Below are 22,831 nucleotides of genomic sequence, written 5' to 3'. Positions count from 1 at the left end.
GTTGTGTGGCTTCATATCTGGATCCTCTATTCTGTTCCACTGGTCTTCAGGTCTGTTTTTGTGCCAGTACCATGCTGTTTTTATTATTATTGCTTTGTAATATAGTTTGAAGTCAGGTATTGTGATACCTCCTGCATTGTTCTTTTGACTGAGTATTGCCTTGGCTATTCGTGGCCTCTTGTGTTTCCATATAAATTTAACAGTAGATTTTTCAATCTCTTTGATGAATGTCATTGGAATTTTGATGGGAATTGCATTAAACATGTAGATTACTTTTGGGAGTATCGACATTTTTACTATGTTGATTCTACCAATCCATGAGCATGGGAGATCTCTCCACTTTCTATAGTCTTCCTCAATCTCTTTCTTCAGAAGTGTATAGTTTTCCTTGTAGAGGTCTTTCACATCTTTTGTTAGGTTTACACCTAGGTATTTGATTTTTTTTGAGGCTATTGTAAATGGAATTGTTTTCATACATTCTTTTTCCGTTTGCTCATTGTTAGTGTATAGAAATGCTAATGATTTTTCTATGTTGATTTTATATCCTGCTACCTTGCTATAGCTATTGATGATGTCTAGAAGCTTCTGAGTAGAGTTTTTTGGGTCTTTAAGGTATAGGATCATGTCGTCTGCAAATAGGGATATTTTGACAGTTTCTTTACCTATTTGTATTCCTTTTATTCCTTCTTCTTGCCTAATTGCTCTGGCTAGGAATTCCAGTACTATGTTGAATAGGAGTGGAGATAGTGGGCATCCTTGTCTGGTTCCTGATTTTAGAGGGAATGGTTTTAATTTTTCTCCGTTAAGTATAATGCTGGCTGTAGGTTTGTCATATATAGCTTTTATAATGTTGAGGAACTTTCCTTCTATTCCTAGTTTTCTTAGAGCTTTTATCATGAAATGATGTTGGATCTTATCAAAGGCTTTTTCTGCATCTATTGAGATGATCAAGTGGTTTTTGTCTTTGCTTCTGTTAATGTGGTTTATTACGTTTATTGATTTTCGTATGTTGAACCACCCCTGCATCCCTGGGATGAAGCCTACCTGGTCGTGGTGAATAATCTTTTTGATGTGTTGCTGAATTCGATTTGCCATTATTTTGTTGAGGATTTTTGCATCAATGTTCATTAAGGAGATATATGCCCAGATTTTTAAGGCAAAGCGATATTTCATAGGCAAATCCTGACAAAACACTTACCCTTCTGGGTCTCAAACTTCTCATGACACAAATGTCCTAGTGTACTTCATCCAATTCTATTCAATCAAAGGATTTTATTATGCCTTAAATGTTGGCACTATAGTAAAATTGTTCCAATGTAGTTCATACCTACATCGAAAGGGCAAAGGGGAAAGTTCCAGGTAGGTAGTGCTAGGTGTTCTAGAGGCCTTTGTCTGTAGGAAGCTTTGTTAAACCCTCAACTTACCCACACACAGTAACTCTCCCATTTCTAGGGGGCAACTGATTACCAGTCCAGGCTGGCTAGAGTAACCAGCACTCAGGAAATCCAGCAGTAAAGGCAGCCATAGAATACAGCAATACTAAGTCTCATCCATTGTACTTTTAGCTTCAAGATGACACCCACAGACTCCTACCACAAGTCCTAAGTGTATTATTTTGCATTTTAGCACCTAATGTGTGGTATACAGGGGGTATTTAATCAGAGTGTTTACATGAAGATAAGCAAACTGATGAAGTTTATGACAATTATTCCTTGTGTTCTTGAGAAGGTTAATAGAATTGTTTCACTTTTGTCTCCTGAGATACTCTATCTATATGGAATCAGTGACATTGTAAACTAGAGGAAGGTTTTATATTGTACTGTATTGGTGGTGGTGGTGGTGGTGGTTGCTTTATGTTGATATAGCTAATTTGGACATTTCTCTCTGGTGTGTGGCCTGGAAGCACTCTGGTTGTTGCCCAGGGAACTAGGTCACATGGGGAAATTTTATTAAAAAGATCAATGTGGCCTGAATCAGATTTCATAGATAAGATAATCTGTGAAACAGGACTTGGCTTTAACTGACAGGTGGTGGAGAATGCACGGTTTGTGGGCTATAGCAGAGTGGGAAGAAATCACAGATGACCCTGAGAGCTGGAAAGGCAGTGGGACCTATCCCAATTTTACTTATTCTGCTTTGAACTGGGTTCTGTGTTGAAGGTGTAGACAACATCTCAATGAGCAGTTGGGAACCACTTAAAGTGTTTGAGTTAGAGTTGTTGAAAATGGAAAATTTTCAACAGGTGGGTGTTATTTTTTTCTATTTGCTATTTATTGTGTGTGAATATGTGATTTTTAAAGATAGATTAAACTGACAGTGTATGCAGATATAGACAGAAAAGAGATAGAAAGTGGTGGTATGAATGAACCCTGAGAGAAAAGACCAGATAAAGTGTTTCAAAGTAAGAGAATTTGGAGATTAAATGAAAGAGGCTTAGAAGGTACAGAAGTCAAAGATAACTTCTTACCTGGAATGCAGTAATAACAATATTATTTTGAATAATATATTTTGATTTTTTTGCCCAGTCCTATACATTTTAGAATATAGTGTCTTAACTAAACTCAATGGATTTACCACTTTCTGCCTGGCTTTCTGGCTTTTGGGACTGCATCTCCAACCCTCCTCTGCCTCCATTAACATGGAAGTCATGAAAATCCATTGAACAAAAATGGTCTGTGAATCTTTCCTCTAAAAGCACAAGTTAATTCAAAGAATGAATAGAATTTGATGAAGTACATTAGATCATTTGTGTCATGAGAAATTTGAGACCCAAAGGGTAAATGGTTTGCCAGGATTCTCCCAGTTGGTGAATGGCAAAATGCAAGGTGGATCAGAACCATATTTTTTCCATTCCTCAAGCAATTATGCTGAAGCCATCACCTGAAATAAGAAGAATTAAAAAGCTAAGAAATTTCAGGAAATTAGAGCATAAACAGACTGTTCTCTACCAAGAAGGCTATTATTAAATGAAACAGAATTCTAGAATGGTTTTGGCCTATGAGGTCAGTATTTCCAGAAGGCCCTGTGTTCACTCAAGGAGATACAGTAATAAGGGTGACCTTGATAAGACTGTTCCTTCCTGGCTACTTCCACTGACTAATGCCCCTTGACCAACTGCCCACACTCCAGCTGACTGAGACAAGAGGTCCCAGAAAAGATGCCTCAGCCCAGTCAACCAAGGGCTTTTCACTTGAAATTATGAAACCTTGGCTTGAGTTCCCTTTCACAAAGCCTTAGTAACTGATGACTCACAGTCTCCCCCGTGGCAAATCCCTGAGGATGATAAAGAGAGAATGCTGTAAGCTTTAGAGAAAGAATGTGGGGTGGAAAGGAGGTGGTTTGTGTTCTGGCCAAGAATTTCATCATTAAGCAGTGGCATATGGGCCCCCATTTGGGACCCTGTTGACAAAAAGACCATGTACTGATGATTATCATGCTAATTCAGGGGACCAAGGCTGGAAAGAAAGGACATGATTGCCTAATGTCATTTGATACTGAGAAAGATTCACTTGAAATGATTGATCTCAACCAACCTATATAAAATACAGATAATGTCTTCCCTGTCATTTAATGTTCTAAACCAATTTAAATGACTATTCACCTGTGATACGGGGATATTCACACACATTATAAAATATCTTCTAATTTTAGGAGTGCCTCTTCAAGGTTTGATGCTACTGCTTCTGACTACCATATCTTCTAGGCTGGTGGAAAAATAAAGTATAAATTCTCAAGATAGGCAAATGTAGGCCTGTATCTTGGCTCTTATTATTACTTTCATGACCTTGGGTCAGAAAATTAGTCTCCTTAACCTCATTTTACTTATCCATAAAATAGGAGTTACATAAAAGAATAATGAAAATAATAATAGAAACTACCAATTATTTGCCTGGTAATGTCCTAATTGCTATAATATACATACTTTTATTTTAATTATACAGCCTCACAAGTTAGGTAGTATTAATTCCTCTATTTTTATCAATGAAGAAACAGAAGCACAGAGAAGTTAATTAACTTTCCTAAAGAAACACAACTGGTAAGCTGGGAAGCTGGGATTCAACCCCACCAATATTTTTTATAAAGAATTAAATGCTTTAAGATGTATATAGAGAAGAAGCAGTATTGATGTATCTTTGATGCTCAATAAAGTTTAAACCTTTTACTTTCTTAGAAGATGAGGTATGACTATTGCTTATGAGACACATGAATGAGAGAATTATCAAGTGACACTTTTTTTGGATGCTCCAGAACAAGATGCTGAATGACTGCTGGACTCTGTATCTTATCCATTTACTATGTATATCTTCTTTTCTGACTCCACAGCCAAATCCCCTACCACCTCCATCTTTTCCTAATAGCCTGCTTGCCCTTTGTCAGATTAGCTACCTGGCATAGAAACAACCATGGCTCTGAAACTTCCCTGTTCCTGGTTTCTCAACACTCTCTCCGTATGATTCTACATGCTGTTTCTGTATTTCAAATGTCATGGAATCCAGAGTAATAACAGCTACACTTTAGTGGGAGCTTACTGTATGCCAGAGACTGAACCACTATCCATCTGTTTTAACCCCCTGAAACCTCATAACAACACTCTGGGAATGTGCTTCAAAGAAGAATCTGGAACTCAAGAGAGTTAAGGAATTTGTCTGCAGCCACACAAGCAGTGACCCATCGAGCCTGATCTCAACCCATGTCTAAGTAATGCCAAAGGTCAAGGTCTTAACTAAAGGGAGCGTTTCAGTTTATAGATGGAAAAACTTAAGGCAGAAAGAGAAGGGAATATGACTAATCATATAGCAAGTAAATAAGAGTGCTAGAGAAAAAGTTTCTAAAAGCTAATATCTTTTGGAGAAGGTCAATTACATCCTAGCTTGAGTAGCTCATACATGGCAGAGTCTACCCTTTGGTCACTCCACACTGTCAATAAATGCAAAAAGTGCTGAAATGGTAGCCAGTGTCCTGAGAGTTATGCAATGTCAAGTAACTCATGCAACTTCAATCTGACGCATCACTGAATTCTAAAAATACAAAAGTTTAAACTTCAGGGTTTTTTTCAATAGACAGACATGAGTAAAAAAGAAAATAAACTTGAAATAAATCAAGGAAGTAATGGTATTTTAAAACTCCAATCTTTTTTCTAAAGATTTGATAAACATCTTGGTTTTATTCAAAACTGTCACAGAAAGATTTTCTTTTTATCAGAAAGCTGCAGCTTTTGCAGTGGGTGGAGCTTTAAGTGGAAGAGCAGCCGTGAGGTTTGGAGCTGGGCAAATGAAGTGGGATGCTACAGTACAGATGCCATAAATAATGAAAGACACTGAAGTCTTATTAACAAGCAAACTTCATGAATTTACTGGGTAGCTTCAGTGCACAAAAACACGTGTTGGGCACTAGAAAAAATTTGAGCAATCAGAAGTGGTCACTGTTCTCAAGGAACTCAAAATCTGGCACGGGAGCTCAGAAAAGTCACTGCTAGTGAAACATCCTGAAATCAAAGTGTCATAGGAAAGCACAGTGCTTCACAAGCAGACTAGATCAGCACAAGTGCTGTCCTATAGGCTGAAAAATACTTCAAGTACAAGTGGCATTTGCGACGCGTCACCTGAGATATGCCAGAGAATTGTACCCAATGGAAAGTAGAGCTAGACCAGAAACCTATGTGTAAAATACAAAGAGAAAGTGAGTGGGAGTTGGAGCATATTTGCTTTATAGGGACAAAGAGGAACAACTGGAGACAATTCTGCAAACATTACTCTTAGAAAAACATCAGTCTAGAAACAGCCTAGAATTGGCAGACAGTGAGTCTTTGAGAGGTTTTGATGGGATAATGGTTTTAGAACCTAATTCCCCAGTTTAGATGAAACATAATGTCAATTGCAAAGGATGATGTCAGTAAGGAAATGAGAGAAAACTTACTGATTACCTAACCAGCCAGATTTTTCTCTTACATCTGATAAAATAAATAGTTTTCATAGGAATCACTTTCTGGCTGGTCCAGAATTTGTGTGTGTGTGTGTGTGTGTGTGTGTTTCCAATAAGATGCAATTTGGACTTAGCTGACTTAAAAACCAATGAAAGCTTACTGTATTTTTCTATAGACTTCATGGTAAGAGAAAGGCAAGAAAGGAAAAAAGTGCACAATAGGAGAATCCTTTCATTTCCAGGATGGTTCTTGCTACAAAAGAGAGCAGGCCAGGGCATGGATCAAAACTTTTCCATAAATGATGTGTCAAGTCCAGGCTTATCTTGGTAGGGCCTGCATCGTTAGGCAAATTTCACATTAACTTTTCTGATGTTCAGCTTGTTCTCTTTATCCACATGCTGGAAATAAACTTACCTTATAGGATTAATGACATGACTTGGCAAATACCTCCCAGCAAGCCTGACAAATAACTGGTGAATGGTATCTACTGATACTGAGTTAATATCAGCCTTTACTTACTTACTTCTCTGATCCCACCTTCAACCACCTATGTCAAGCTCATTCCTGCCCCGGAGCATCTGCATTTGCTATTTCCTTTATTCAACACACTATTCCTCCAGAACAAATGGGTAACTGACTACTTCTGACCCGCAGTCACAGTGCTGACCGCTTTCTTTCACCCTTCCCTAACTACTCAAGCTGCATTGTCCCCCCGCCTTGTTAATCTGTTTTTAATTCATGTTCTTTACAGCTCACGTCACTATCTAAACTTGACTAGTTCATGTGTGTATGTCTCCTTGTTTATTTCCTAGTTTTTAGGGAGAGCAGAGACCTTGTCATATCGGTCATTAATACACGTCGGCTACAGACTCTGGCACATGGTATGTTCCAAAAGTATATTTCTCTGAACTCTGTAGTGCTATTGAGAGAATTAAGCCATAGAAGAAATAGAAACACCAGTGGTGCTTCACTCCCCTGGGATGAGTCTGAAGATGCTGCTCCAAAGTGAAGATAGAAAATTTAGAAAGAAAGCACGAAAAGAGACAGTCTCCCAAGACTGGGTTAGTCTGGAGACTGCCTCTGCAGGTTTCTGGGACCTAGTGCACAGAAAGTGCTTCACAGAAGGTAAAGATGAGGCTTTTGGTGTAGGAGGGAAATTTCAGTTGATGGGGTGTTTTCTGCATGAAGAAAAAGGTTTTGTAAGTGGGTGGTGTGATTCTGAGGAAAGTATTGTCACCTGGAAGGACAGCTTATAGAACTACTATGGATACTTTTTCAGATTGAAATGAGCAGAGATGGGAGATTCAGACCTAGCCCTTACCCAACACACTTGAATCCCTTAAGCAATGGGATTTTGAAAATTTATGTATGAAGAAAAGATTCTGATTCGAAAACCAAATTATTATGCAGTCCCTGTATTTTATATGTGAGAAGACAGAGGTCCCAAGAAAAGAGTTTTACTTGTTGGCTCCCACTCTGCCCCTGACTGAGTCTTTCTACTGCCACAATTCAGAAGAATTGGGATCTGGATTTTATTGATACGTAATCTGGGCCTAAGGGAGCTAGACCCAGGCTTATGGAGAATTCATGAAATCAAAAGAAACAAACTTTCAGCAAGGAGGCACATTCTCAGTAACCTCAATATAAGACCTCTGGATATATAGTTGTCACATGTGAGGGGCTCCCTGTGCTTTGTGTCCTGAGAGTGACTGGGTTGGATCCCCACTCTCTGCTCACAGGTGACCATGTCAGACAGAGAGCTCTACCTGGTTCTTGAGGCCCTAGTGAAGGTCTTATCTACAGACAGACAGGTGGAATCACGTTATCGAGGGGCCCCGGGTTTTTGGCTTTGCTTTGAGGAGAACCTGACACTGAAAACAAAATTCTCCTGTTTGAAATGACAGTAGCTTCTGGGGATGCGCTGGACTCTGGGGGTTACAGTACTGAGGCACAGGGGTTGACACTGGCATTTTATTACATAATCAAAATTCAGCTATGAGTTTTAGGCCTTAAAATTTCCTTTAATAGATAGTTTATATAAACACGTACAGAATACATTCATATAAACATATGTGTAATGTATCAATATTTATCAATAAATAGAATTGATCAATTTAAAAATCTATGCAAGCTACCGTTTTTTCCAAGGACACATTCCCAGGAACTGCATCAAAAAGTGGATAATAATAAAAACCAAGGGTACTTTCATGGAAACAAACTTAGAGTCAGGGAGCCTAGAACTTTCAAAGCCTTAGCTTTGAATAAATCAAGAGATACAATAATATTCTCAAAACACCAAGAATAAAACCATCATCAATTTGCAACCCTTGGAAATTATAAAATTAAGTTCCACGTTCTAGATAACAGGCACACATCTATGTACTTTATATGTTGGTTAAACAAGGGGACTCAGTGCATTATGAACTGTACAAATAGCTCCGTTTGCAATTCTACTTTACTCAAGTGTGAACAAAATTAAGGTTTTAGCCATAATTAACATTCACTTACATAGACTATCAGGTCAGGAGAAATGTCAAAATTTATCTGGGTATGTATCTTAGTAGACTCTTTATGGAACATCCTTGTCAACTGACCATTCATAATTTGGTCTACATTAATTTTTTTTTAATTTACAAGGTGGGAATTAATTTGATGATCCAGGATTTTTTTTCCAAATACATTTTTACATGACAAACAGATATAGGAATTTAGTTCATGTGACTTTGAAGTTACATAAAAAGTTAGACTCATTCTTACCAAAAATCAGCTTACAGTCTCCATTTCTCTCTACTCACCTTTTGAGAACAACAAAGTCCCTTTAAACGAACACATTTGTAACACATAAGTTTGTGTGCTGACCTGGAGTGATCAATGAGATGGTGCAGATTTGGAAGAACTGTGACCCTACAGCTGCTCCTCAGGTATCATTTTCAACACAGAAAGCTCATTCTCTAAAATGATTCACTTCTTAATGAATACATTCTTATCCTTGAGGGCTTGGGCACAGCTACAGTAAATCAAACCATCCAGAATAATAATAAACATATGAAGTATCATTTTATGATTTACAAAATGTTTTCACAAAAAATATTTATCTCCTCAACAACTCTGTGAAGTGGGCAGATGAGATTTTCTCTGAGGTCAGAGATGTTCAGCTATTAGCTTGATCTACTCAGTAAGTCAGTCACTGACTCAGGGAACATACTGCCTCTACAGCACCCTTCCTCACCAATGTGCTCATGGAGGCAGTGACTAGATGCGTGAGCAGTCATAGCATGTTGGTTGCATCTCATCCCTGGACTGAGGACCATGGGACTCAGAGCTTGCTGCTCCCCTGTTTGTTTTAGAAAAGAACTATCCTCAATGGTGCTTGCTTCTGCAAGTGGTTGTTCAGCCTAGTGATGGCGAGGGAGCAATGACTTGAAATATTAAAGGGGATTGATCCAACCACAGAGTCAGGCTGCACGTTAGAACTTAAACTCTTCATATTCGACAAGAATATGATCCCCAGTCAAAACTGCCCCACTGATAACTGAGAGTCCCAGCCTCCACAAGCATTTCAGCATAGGACAATAGTTCTCAGCAGCATTCAGGACTTCAAAATAACAATCTCTTTCCAAGTCTGTATGCCTTCCCTAAGGCATGCTTTCTCCCCTACAAAATCAAGCCACCACAGGACAGGGAATTCTTTTTGGAATTTGAATGATTTCAGCAGTCTTCTCTTCCTCAATCCAAAGTCTCTTTCCTGTCAAGTTTGAGTCCAGAACTAAAGTAAACATCAATGGGAATGTTAAGTGACAGTTCATGAGCAGTAAGAAAAAAGAGAGTATGGTAAATAATCCTGAGACGCTATGAAACTACAGCCAAGATGAAAGTTAAAACCTCTCACATGCGGCTCTTGGGAAGTAGCATTTTTCTTCCCTGGGACCTTTGCTCTGGGGTAGTTGGCAAGAACCATTGATTCACATCCAGGTTAACAGGAAGGGCAAAGCTGACAAGGTTAGAGGTCTAGAAGGCCCAAATGAGGAGGGCAGTTCCTCTGAAACAAAGCCAAAAGGCAGGCAGGCCATGGCTTTTGGAGGTAGCAGACGGCTGTAGCAGTATCCTGTCTGTTGTCCTACACATGGAATGAAATCTTAGAGAACCCCTAGTCCAAAAATCAGTTGACAGATGTACAAAGTGAGGTCCGGGAACTGAAGGACATTATTCGGGATCTCACAGCTTATTAGGAACAGAGCCAGGGCTGCATCTAGGTCCTCTGACTTGGAGTCAAACATTGCTTTCTCACTCCAGCACTGCGGGGCTCTGTACTTCTCTGTATGGGTGCTACAGACAGGGGTGATGAGGCCACCCAGTGTGAACTTCCAGTGGTTCTCTCCTTTGGGAGCAACAAGGCCAGATTAAAGAGGTTCAAATCAGTAATGTAGGCATCACCACATGGAAAAAGATTCCAAAGTCTCTTAATAAACACCCACAATGCCACCAGCCCTGCTCAGTGATCTTCAGAAGGAGATGTTCCATTCTAGTCTGACAGGGAAGTGAGCATCTCAGAACAAACAGGTCTATGGTCCAGAGCAGAGGGAAGCTGTCTGCTTCAGCTTCCCTCCAGGGTTGCTGCAGAGACCATGTTCCGCTGACAGATCTTTGCTCTGTTGTCCTTGGTAAATAAACGGAGCATTCCCTGAAGAGAAGGACTGACACTGGACATAGGAAAGAGGAAGTGGAAGTCTGTGACTACACAGGACTGGCCAAGAGGATGCACATTCTCACCCAGACACAGGAAGGAAAATGTGTTAGTGTCTGGCACAGAACATGGTGAAGAAGGGACAGTGTGACTGAGGTATGGCTGTGACTGAGATGACCAAGCAAGAAATGTGACCAAGACAGGCACAGGGAGGATGTGTTTTAGCAAAGTCTCTGAGTAGACACAGCAAAGAAAGCATATTTCAAAACATCTACAACTGAGGTAGGACACAGTGAATGATCATGAGACAGATCAGACACAGCAAGGAGAACACATCAGGGGTACCAAAGACTGTTATGCAAGAGTGGAAGAATCCAGAAATGAGAGTGCTGGGAAATGCAAAGTGAACAGGAGGTCATTCTGACCCCTGACTCCTTCAAACACCACCTGCTGGAATCTTGGAGGCAAAGCCCGGAGTGCAAGGGTGCCTGCACCAGCTGGTGGAAGGCCTCAGGTGAAGAGAATGCCAGGTGCAGCCAGGCACAAGCAGCATCTTAGGACCTGGCTCTCTCTCTCTCTCAGAGCCACAGCTGTCTTCTGGGTCATTGTGCCAAGGGTCTAAGTGTCACTGGGCTGAGCAGCCACCAAAGGAGAAGTTGCTGGGGGGTGACACTGACTCTCCCACTGGCCAGCACACTCCACTGCATCCCTGGAGGGGGAGAAGATTAGAAAGCCTCAGAATCAGAATGGATGTCAAGAAACATCTTGTGAGAGAGCCCTCCCTATGCAGGAACCATCTTGTACCATGCAGATAGATGGTGATTTGGCTTCTACTTAAGAATCTCCAGCTGGGTGTTATGGTTCATGCCTGTAATCCCCATCTTAACCAGTATACAGGTGAGGTAGGATGCATCTGTTATCCTGAGCTACACAGGAGGCTGAGATCAAGAGGATCACACTTCCAGGCCAGCTCTGGCAAAAAAGTTTCTGAGATCCTCATCTCAATGGAAAAAAGCTGGCATTGTGGCACGCATCTTACCATCCCAGTTACAGCAGGAAGCATAAAATATGAGGATTGTGATCCAATCAGGCCTGGACAAAAAAGTGAGACCCTATCTCCAAAACAACCAAAGCAAAAAAAGCTGGAGGCAGAGCTCAAATGGTAGAGCACCAACCTCGAAGCATGAAGCCTTGAGTTCAAGCCCTAGTACTGCCAAAAAAAGACCTACAGTGACAGGCCATCCTATAATTATTTTTGAGCAACTTTAGCTAGTAAAAATGGCTTACTACCATTCAGCCAAAATCTGCCTTCCAATCACTTTTACTCATTCAAACTACCATGCTTTTCAGGCCCACTCAAAATTCTGCCCTCCTCTGATTACATCTTCTAGCAAGCATTCCCATTTTCCTCAATGGTTCATTATATACTATAGTGTCAAGATTATACCTCATAATGAATACTGCTCTCTGAATATAATTCATAGTATGATGATCTCTCTTTAAATATGATCCCAAGAAGGAGCACAAATCTTCCCAGTAAGCCTGATGCATCATGTCCTGTCTATCATCAGTAGAGTTGACTTCCATGAATGCAGTCAAGTTTAATTCATGACGATATACTATGGGCTGATACTGAAAGTGTTGCCACTTTTCATCTTTTGACACAACAGCTGTCAATTCCTGCTGTTCCTTGCTATGCTGTTATGGTTGGTTTATTTATTTGAGTCAAAATATAGAGCAGAACATTTATCTCAATTAACTTCAATCTATGGGTTTGATGGCATTTTGGTCTATTGAGATCACTTCACATTATAACAGTATCAATAGGTAAGATGATTATCACCTAGTCAATCCAATGTGAATAGTTTTTTAAGTACTAGGAAGATCTGATAGTCTAGTACTACCTAAGTATTTCAGATTGGTGTCTTCTGCCTTTTGGGTTTTCAGTCAAGGTAAAAATGTTGATCAGAACAGGGATAAAACAAGGAATCATGGTATACCACCATGTACACACAGGATGCTCAGTGTACCTAAGAATGGAACTACCTGTGGCAGGCTTTGTATAGTGACTTGCTGAAATGACTCTATTAGTCAGTCTATTTTAATAGATAAGGAAATTTTTGACATGAATTATTTTTAAATGAAACAACTTCAACTATTGGTCACAAATCATTTTTGTAATATGTGTCTAAGAATTTTGGTAAGCTCTATTTAAAGCCATAAGTCTATGGTTTCTGGAGTTAACTTGATCTTTCTGGGGCAGTAGTTACTTGTGGCCAGGCTTTTACCACTACACTAGTCCTAAGGTAAACATTTGAACATATTTTTTTCCTTTTTCTTTTATTATTCATATGTGCATACAAGGCTTGGTTCATTTCTCCCCCCTGCCTCCACCCCCTCCCTTATCACCCAAACTGCCCTCTCCCTCTCCCCCCCAATACCCAGCAGAAACTATTTTGCCCTTATTTCTAATTTTGTTGTAGAGAGAGTATAAGCAATAACAGGAAGGGACAAGGGTTTTTGCTGGTTGAGATAAGGATAGCTATACAGGGCATTGACTCACATTGATTTCCTGTGCGTGTGTGTCACCTTCTAGGTTAATTCTTTTTGATCTCACCTTTTCTCTAGTTCCTGGTCCCCTTTTCCTACTGGCCTCAGTTGCTTTTAAGGTATCTGCTTTAGTTTCTCTGCGTTAAGGGCAACAAATGCTAGCTAATTTTTTAGGTGTCTTACCTATCCTCACCCCTCCCTTGTGTGCACTTGCTTTTATCATGTGCTCATAGTCTAATCCCATTGTTGTGTTTGCCCTTGATCTAATGTCCACATATGAGGGAGAACATATGATTTTTGGTCTTTTGGGCCAGGCTAACCTCACTCAGAATGATGTTCTCCAATTCCATCCATTTACCAGCGAACATGTCGTTCTTCTTCATGGCTGCATAAAATTCCATTGTGTATAGATACCACATTTTCTTAATCCATTCGTCAGTGCTGGGGCATCTTGGCTGTTTCCATACCTTGGCTATTGTGAATAGAGGCACCTGCACACCCATGTTTATTGCAACATTTGAACATATTATCAGCCAGTCTTGAAGACCATCAGATTTAATTCATCTTAGCTCAAAGATAGTTAAATGTTTTCCATCCATTCTGGACAACTTTCCCATAAAATATTCTCTTCTTTGTAGTTAGAAGTCAATTCTTATTGCAACAGAATAGACTAGATTTCTTCCATAAATAATGAGATCTAACTACTTCTGGGCTTGCCACTTGGTCTGAACATAGCTTTTGATTCAGACTTGGTTATATCCCTTCTTCCAGATTTTCCATATATCATTTTAAAGTGTAAACTCTCTAGATAATTCAAGGTGTGCCTTCACATTGTTATGTGCTGTTCTACATATTTATTTATCTCATTTATTGAATATATCTATTAAGAGGCAAGAAGAATGAATGAAAGGAGGGAAGGAAGGAATGAGAAGGAAGTATTGTTTATCTCGTTTTGGCCAAATTCTCTTTGTAATGGCCCAGCCTCTAGCTCCATGATAGACTCTATAGTCTCTCCCTTAGCAGGGCAAATGGGGACTTGAGAATAAGGCCAGAATGATTTGATGTCCCCATTGACCTGTATCAGTGTTGGCTCACATCATACTGACGTAATTGTCAACAGTTAACAGTTTATAGTCAGTTCAGTGGTACCTGTCTTTCAGGTCTTCATACAAGATTTTAAAAATTAGGATGCATTATACAACACCAGTGCAGCTTCTGGTGCAACAGTTTACACTCAATGCCAACTCAAAAGCACCCTACTAATGCAACAGAGAAGCAGCAGAGTGTGGCAATGTGAGCAGTAGGCCAGAAGACAAGGGGCCTGGGTTGTAAGGGGACTTTTAGCCTCCAGTTGTGTGTCTCTGATGGTGTAGTCCATTTCCTGTGCCTCACTTTCCTCATTTGTTAAATGAGGGGGAGGATAATCTATAAGATCCTTGTATGCTCTGACATTCTGATTCTGTGAATAGCAGGGATGGTGGGTGACAGATATAGGCCTTCTGATTGGGTGGCAGCTGTGTGTGGGACTGTTCTCCAAAACTGTGGGTAATTGCTTAAAATTTGGCTTTTAATATTCTATTGTTAGTATCTGATACTTTATATTACATGTAGAGGGAAGAGATTTTGCTGGAAACACAGGGAGGGTAGTTTTGCATTTGTATTAAAGACTCCCAAAGACCTCAATTTCTGAATCTGTGAAATTATACTTCAAAGCTGTGAAATGTTTCTGAGTAGGATATCATAGGGTGTGGCTGAGATGCCACAACTTAAAATGCAGTGAGATCACAACTGCTTCTCCTCAAACATATGCTTGATCAAAAACATTGGCAAAGCTACCCAAAATCCCTGGTGCAAAACATCATTAAAAAAAGAATCTTTCTCCAGTGATCCAACAAATAAGCTTTTTATATGCAGCTTCTTATTTCATTAGTTTTGGCAAGTCCTTTATGATTGTCATATCTTTTTCTGCACTTAATCCTCAGCACAAATCTGTAAGGAAGGAATATGTACAGTGTATGGCTAATGGTGGACCCAGTGCTATAAATTGGGACTTTTGCCCCATTCTGCCTTCCAAACCAGAAATTCTCTCCATTAGGAAATGTGGAAATCATTTGCGTGATGGGAGAAGTTTTGTGGTGAAACCTGATATTAGCAGATAATGAAAAAGACTTACAATTACCTGTGGTCTGTAAAGTGAAGAGGAGAAAGAAAAAGGGAAGAATTTTTAGCTAAGTCCAGAGACTATATGTATGAGAATTACATCATGTGCTTGCAACAAATACAGAATCTTAGGATCCACACCAGCTCTCTGACAGTAGGGGCAAGAGGGCAGGGGTAGGGTGGGGAGAGAAGAAATACTAATTTTTAAAAAACAGCTTTCAGTTAATTCTTATGCACACAGGAGTATGAAGTTCTCTGAGCAAGTGAGTATCAAGCTTTTCTACTCAGACCTGAGGTAGAGCTTAGAGACAGAGGACTTCAGGACTAGTAGAGCAAGTACAGGTAAGTCCAAAGGGTGAGAGCCTCGCGTTTTGTTTTTATTGCAGCAATTTGTTTTGTTTTGTTATTGTTCCTGAGATGGGGGTTTTCACTGTGTAGCCCAGGCTGCATTCAGTGATTCTCCAAAAAGGATCAGAATGGAAGCAATGAAGTAAGATACAAAACATCTATGTCAGAAAAGGGACAAAGGTATATTTATTGGTTTTTATGATATTGAAGATGAAAAGATATGGAAATGCTTGGTGAAAAATCAGGAAAAGGAGCAAAAAAGATATGTACAAGGCAGTATTTTGCGGTGTTCTTCATGGGATGAGAAACAGAGTGCCTAAGTACCGTTAGCTGAGTAGTCCCAGCACTGGGAAAACAAACACATTGAGTCGTCTAGAAGTAGTGAACTGTTATCAGCAAGTTTACATATTAAGAAGGCAATGCCCCCTTCAACTTTTTTCATTTGATTTTAGATTCACTAAGAATCAGAATAGAATGTTAATTCTGAAAGATCAGGTGTTCCCAAACATGGATGTATTTTACAGGGTGCCAAACAATAGTTTGAATCACAGCAAGGGAAATCAAATTATTTCTTTCACTCTTTCTGTTTACTTTAAATAGAAAGATTCAGTCTGGTACCACTCTGGCTTTAACATGTTTCTAATATTTAGCAAGTGGAGAGCAAGCCTCAGGTTCAGGGCCTTTAGCAAGCAGTACGATCAAGTTAAATTTTAATAACTGTGTTTTGTTTTCATTGCATCTACTTTTCTTGGTTTGAGACAGGATCTTACTGTGTAGTTCAGGCTCACCTTGAATTCACTATGTAGTACAGGATGACCTCAAACTCCTCCTGCCTTAGCTCTCCAAGTGCACGAACTACAGGCATGCACCACCATATCTGGCTTCATTGCATCTGTTTAAAAAATAATCTTCTCAATGTGATTCTGCATGTAAGGTCATGATACAGTTTCCTGTATATTTATCTTGATCTCAATAAATATAAGCTTATTTAGACTAAAATGCAAAAACAAATAGTAAGTAAATAACAGCATGGATAGAATGCTGGTACAGGGAAAGAAACTGTGAAAGTAGCATGTAGACACAAAGGCCCCTGTCAGGCAGAGGAGAACACTAAATTGCAGACAGTATAGTGCCTTGACTGAACATAAAGTAACACATCTGTAGGGCAAATGCTTTGGGATCTTAGGCCAATGCTCTTTCTATCATTTTGTGCTGTTTTCAGAAAGGACTCCAGACAGCTCAGTTTGTACAATCTGGGATGCCTATCCTTGTGGTCTCTGAGCAAAATGCATTGCCAAGGGCTCTTTAATTCCATCACCAGCCTTGGATATACCCACACTCCATCACGCCAAAGTGCAAGACCAGGTCATGCCTGGCTGATTCTAATCCCAGTGTAGTAGCTCCATCCCCACTTCTCAATACGCACACATAACTGAGAGGGCAAACCATTCTCCTTGCAAGATTTCTTTTTCCCATTGTCTACTACAGTTCTAAACAATAAATGAAGAGCTTAGAATTTTGAATCTTTGTGCAGGTCAGAATAAGTATTTGCCTTTTTGATGAACCATTTCAATATGAGAGAATCTAAAAATTACTAGAAGAAAATGTCTTTAAAGTACAGATGCATGGTAAGACAGCCAACATTTACTGAGTACTTATTATATGCTAATTACTGTGCTTAGAGAATCAAGGATTGTCTCATATAATCTTCACAACAATCCTATAACATAAAACTTTTTTGGCAAGCTTGCTTAGTGTAATGGAGTATACTAACTGGGCCCATGCAGAACATCTTGGGAGCAATGGAGCTAGGATCTGAACTCAGAGCCTTATTTAGCCAGCACAGTTCATCATCACTCCACAGGCACACTCAGCACAGGGCACTGCCCTTGAGAAGCTGTCCAGGTAGGTGAGGGTGTGTCAAGTACATAAAGATTACTTGAGATCCCATAGGATGAGCTGTGCTTCCAAGAGAAGGAGAAGCAGGTGGTAAAGAGCCCAGAGTGGAAAGCAATTAATTATTGCTCAGAGATTGAGAGGGTTGGGGTTGGGAAAGTTTAGAGAGCTTATACTGGAATTGGAATTGGAATTGGAATTGGAAGAAAGATTAGGCTAGTGTCAGACAGGAAAGTGAGACAGAGCATTCAAGGAAGCTGAAAAGGTCCAACAGCAAGGTAATTCACTATTTATTTGGGGAAAGCTGACCAATCTTGTATGCTTATTGCATAAAGAGTTAGATTAGAGTAGAGTTGCAAAGGGGAGAATTGAGGGAAATGAGCTGGAAAACATGATCATATCAGGCCAGAAAACTATCTATGCCCTCCACTATCTGCCCACAGCAAGTTACACTACATTGCTAAAGGTTATTCTATTACATCCCAATCTAGCTGGCATTTGTAATTTAAATCCCACATGTCTGAATGGCCTTTCTATCCTCCTGAATGATAACATGTGAAACAGCTTCTCTGTTCATGGTTATATATGCAGTACCCAAAGAAAACCAGAAGCAGAAAAATAAATTATAATTTGCAACCCTGTCAAAAAAAGAGCTATTTAAAATTGCCAAAATATGTGAACAGCCTTGAGTTCAATTATAGAGTCCACCTTTTTTGCAAAGTCACAGAAAAACTGCACTGAATGTCCAAGATGGTCTTATTAATCTGTGTGTACATTGGTGTGTGGTTTCCAAGGGTAGAGGTTGGATCATCAAAAAGAAGGAGGAAGACAAAAATTTCTGTGCTCCTTAATGATCTTGCTATCTCTGCTGTAGCCCCACAACCTAGAACAGTGCCTGAACCCTATTAGGAATATAATAATACAGCAATGAATGAATGGATGGATTAATGAGGAAGTGACAAGTTGGTCTAGGAGTTCTGAAACCTAAGTTCTGGTTTCCTTCTTTTACTGATTGGCTGCATTACCTCAGGCAATCTTCTTTGTTCCCTGAGCCTTGAATTTTCTATGTATAAAATATTGGGTTCACATTTGATCCAGCAATACCACTCTTGGGGATATACCCAAAAGACTGTTACTCCAGAGGCACCTGCACATCCATGTTTATTGTGGCACTATTCACAATAGCCAAGTTATGGAAACAGCCAAGATGCCCCAGCACTGACGAATGGATTAAGAAAATGTGGTATCTATACACAATGGAATTTTATGCAGCCATGAAGAAGAATGAAATGTTATCATTCGCTGGTAAATGGATGGAATTGGAGAACATCATTCTGAATGAGGTTAGCCTGGCTCAAAAAACCAAAAATCGTATGTTCTCCCTCATATGTGGACATTAGATCAAGGGCAAACACAACAAGGGGATTGGACTATGAGCACATGATAAAAGCGAGAGCCCACAAGGGAGGGGTGAGGATAGGTAAGACACCTAAAAAACTAGCTAGCATTTGTTGCCCTTAACGCAGAGAAACTAAAGCAGATACCCTAAAGCAACTGAGGCCAATAGGAAAAGGGGAACAGGTACTAGAGAAAAGGTTAGATCAAAAAGAATTAACCTAGAAGGTAACACCCATGCACAGGAAATCAATGTGAGTCAATGCCCTGTATAGCTATCCTTATCTCAACCAGCAAAAACCCTTGTTCCTTCCTATTATTGCTTATACTCTCTCTACAACAAAATTAGAAATAAGGGCAAAATAGTTTCTGCTGGGTATTGAGGGGGGGGAGAAGGAGGGGGCAGAGTGGGTGGTAAGGGAGGGGGTGGGGGCAGGGAGGAGAAATGAACCAAGCCTTGTATGCACATATGAATAATAAAAGAAAAATGAAAAAAAAATATTGGGTTCAGCAGCTGATCTCAGGTTATTTTTTAATAAGACTATCAAATAACATCATGGAGTGGACAATGTAAATACTAGACAGATAGGACAATGACCATGACTAAGTGCATACTTATCCCCACACCAACACAGTTCTATTGTCATCGTTCACATTTCCAAATAAGATTTTATTTGAACAAAAGATTTATACACCAGAAAAACCATTTGGGAACCACCAAAGTGGTTGAGTTCTGTTATTATTTCTACCTATATGATTCTAATTTTTTATAATGCTAAAATGAAGGGGAATAAAACCTGACCAAACTTTGCAATGAGTAAGGCTGTTCAAAGAGTAAAATTATTTACCCGGATAATAATGGTTATATCTCATTGGCAGTAGAGATGGATAGTTACCTAGTAAACAAGTTATAGGGGAGATCCCAGTATTGGTTTAGCTCAGCCATAGTTTGAATGTCTAATGCCCCCAAGTAGAACTATTGGGAGATAGTGGACTATTTAGGATATGGACTTAGTAGCTTCTCCTTAGGTGATTGGGGGCATGCTCTTGAAGGGGATTGAGGGACCTTGGTCTCTTCCTCTTCTTTTTCTTCCTAGTTGGTAAAGTTTTGCTCTGCCATATACTCCAGCCACAATGTTCTGCTTTGTCACATGCCCAAAGCAATAGAGCCAATCAGTCATGAACTGGAACTCCAAAACTATGAGCCAAAGTAAATCTTTTCTTATAATTGTATCAGGCTTTTCACTGTAGTGATGGAAAGGAGACTAACACCATTGGGATGTTTGAGCACATTACTTCAGAAGCTGTCCTCATGTAGAAGAATCAAGAGTTCTACATTTTTATGAGTTTTGGGCTAACTATCAAGGAATATAACTTAATGATTCTGAGTAAGGGTTTTGAAATCAGATGAAGATGTGTTAGAACCCTAGTCCTATCACTCATCATCTATGGGACCTTGGTCAAGTGATTTGATCCCTTTACTTCTGAGTTTCCCCATCAGTCAAATGAGTATGATAACAACTGTCCCCATAGAATTGATTAAGAACTCAATGAAATGACATTAGCAATACACTTAGCTCAATGCTTTGAATTAAACTGTTAAATATTAGCTGATAAGATGGTGGCTGTGAAGATGAAGCCATTGTCTGCTTGCCATATATATGACAGCCATTCATACCTATATGTGCATATGTACATATGTACTTACTTGTGTAAATATATCTAGACATTTCTCTCTCTCTCTCTCTCTCTCTCTCTCTCTCTCTCTCTCTCTCTCTCTGTCTCTCTCTTTCCCAAAGTCAGAAACTCAAAAAGGACAATGCTAATCCACAAGTACAGGGAAAAATTAAATTAAATTATACCAGTCAGCAGACACAAGAAAAGTCTGCTCATAAAAGGAACATGAACAGATACCAAATATATTTGTTTGTCAGGTTTATCAAAATATAGATTCACTCCTTTCTTAGAGGGTAAAAAGCTCTCCAAAAGCAAGTCTAACTGTGAAATGTTTCTAAGAATCTTGTTTAAAATAACCTGAAATAGGCATGGAAATGAGAAAAAGACAATTCAGAAATAATTTTGAGAAAAGTAGGTTCTTGTCTCTTTGGTTGAATAAAACCTAGAGTATACTCAGTGATTTATTTATATGAACAGAGGCCTTGCTCCAAGCCTGTGAACAGCTTCACGGTGGTCCTAGGAGAACAACCGCTAGACCTCTCTTCATTGCTCCTTCCCACAGTCACCTACCCTTCCAGTTAATGTGTGTTTTCTCCCCTCTCTTCTTTCTGTGCTCAGGAACGATCCTGTTTCTCGTCAGGAGGATCCTCTGGTGGTTGTGACACCAAGCCATTTCCCTTCAGACCCTGTTCTGATAATGAACCAGCCTTCCAGAAACCAATGTTCTTGCTTTTGCCTAATAAGATGATGATTATGATAGTGTATATGTACACTATCTTGTATAATGATAAACAATAGCTTAATGAGGTAAGAACTACTTTTGCTCCCATTTTTCATAAGAAGTAACTGAGGCACTGAGAGGTGAATTAACTTTCCCAGAATCCCACAGCTTCAAAATGGCAGGACCAGAAGCAAACAGAAGACCATTAAATACCGACTACTGTTCGTTTAACCCTAATACTAAACTACTTCACTGGTAACCATGTTCCTTTTAGATTGGGATTCTACCTTGTTCTTTCCAGAGCATAAATGCCTGATCCTAAATCCCTATGTGAAAAGGAAGCACCATAAAAACCAAATTGAAGGGAAGTCTTTTTAATTCCAGCCCACAGTTCCTTCTTAAAAATCTTTAAACAGAAATTCCATTCCTAATAGTGTCAAACACCAATAACTGATCACGGATCTGATCAATATTTTCCTCAAAGGCAAGGTTAGGTATCAAATCAGATGTATATTACTGAGCCTCTATAGAGCTCAGGAGTGAATTTCTGAACTTTTTACTTGCTACAGATTGCCAGAAGAATATTCAAGGAAAACAGAATGTCCTCTGCTATTGGCAATCTCACATATAATATCTTTACTTACAGTCATGTTCTAGATATTCTCTAGGTTCAACCAGACAAATTGGTCAAAGTTGGTTTTGCTCTCTGTTACACTTAAGTGCATTGTAGGGAGAAAAGTGGAGTCTGAGAACGTATCATTCAGTCTCTACCCCTTCCTCAGAAATACTAACTAATGATTAGTCAATACTCCAGTAACTGATAGTCTATCACCACTTTTAAGTAGCCATCCAATTTTCTCCTTCAGCTTTACTAGGAACTCCCTACATAAGGTGATCCATTCCATTTGCTGACATATGTATTCTTAGAATCTCAATCCTTGGTATCCTGCCATTATCACTTCAAACTGTGATGATCAAGTCAAATTCTTTTTCCCACAGCAACCCTTTAACTATGTAAAAGCAATGATATGACCTGAATTTTCTCTGCTCTAAGTTCAGCATTGTCTGTTCCTTCCTCTATTCTATATGTATCACAAACTCTACAGAGAAAATCATGGTATTTGCCCTCTTGGCACACTCCTGTTTGTCAATTCCCAGTATAAGATGAAGCTTCTATCGCGTCCATGGGCCACAGACCTGCATCATTCCACTGTGAACTAACACTCATTTACATGGGATTATGGTTTTTCCAGTGGGTCTCATAGTGTGCTTTGGAGGCAATTCCTTCCTGAACAGCTGCTCTGACTAAATTGGGAGGTCTGTGTCCTTGCCAAGTACATGCTGTAAGGGAACAAGCTCATAGAGCCTGCCTTGTGGAAAGGGCTTATCTGCAAGGTGGCTGCCAGCACCCTAACCATGGAAGTTCAAGTTCCTTCCTCCCAGAAACACCAATCACCTTCTGTAGGGTTTTCTTTTT

The 22,831-nt window shown here is 39.5% G+C and overlaps 1 protein-coding gene across 2 annotated transcripts in view; it reads right to left on the bottom strand.

The window, feature by feature from the left end:
• The window catches only part of Htr4 (5-hydroxytryptamine receptor 4), a 168,171-nt gene that overhangs the window by 28,075 nt on the left and 117,265 nt on the right, over nt 1-22,831 (bottom strand). The window contains exon 7 of one of the 2 annotated variants that reach the window (XM_074076696.1): nt 7,938-11,316. The exons of the other annotated variant lie outside the window; for it this stretch is intronic. Coding sequence (XP_073932797.1) covers nt 11,226-11,316 — 91 coding nt within the window. The 3' untranslated portion in view covers nt 7,938-11,225. Of the gene's footprint in view, nt 1-7,937; nt 11,317-22,831 lie in introns of those variants that run through there. 2 annotated transcript variants of the gene reach the window in all.

Source organism: Castor canadensis, chromosome 6, assembly GCF_047511655.1.
Source record: "Castor canadensis chromosome 6, mCasCan1.hap1v2, whole genome shotgun sequence".
Lineage (NCBI taxonomy): Eukaryota > Metazoa > Chordata > Mammalia > Rodentia > Castoridae > Castor > Castor canadensis.
Note: the sequence above shows the minus strand (reverse complement) of the source record. Positions and strands in the feature narration are given on the sequence as shown.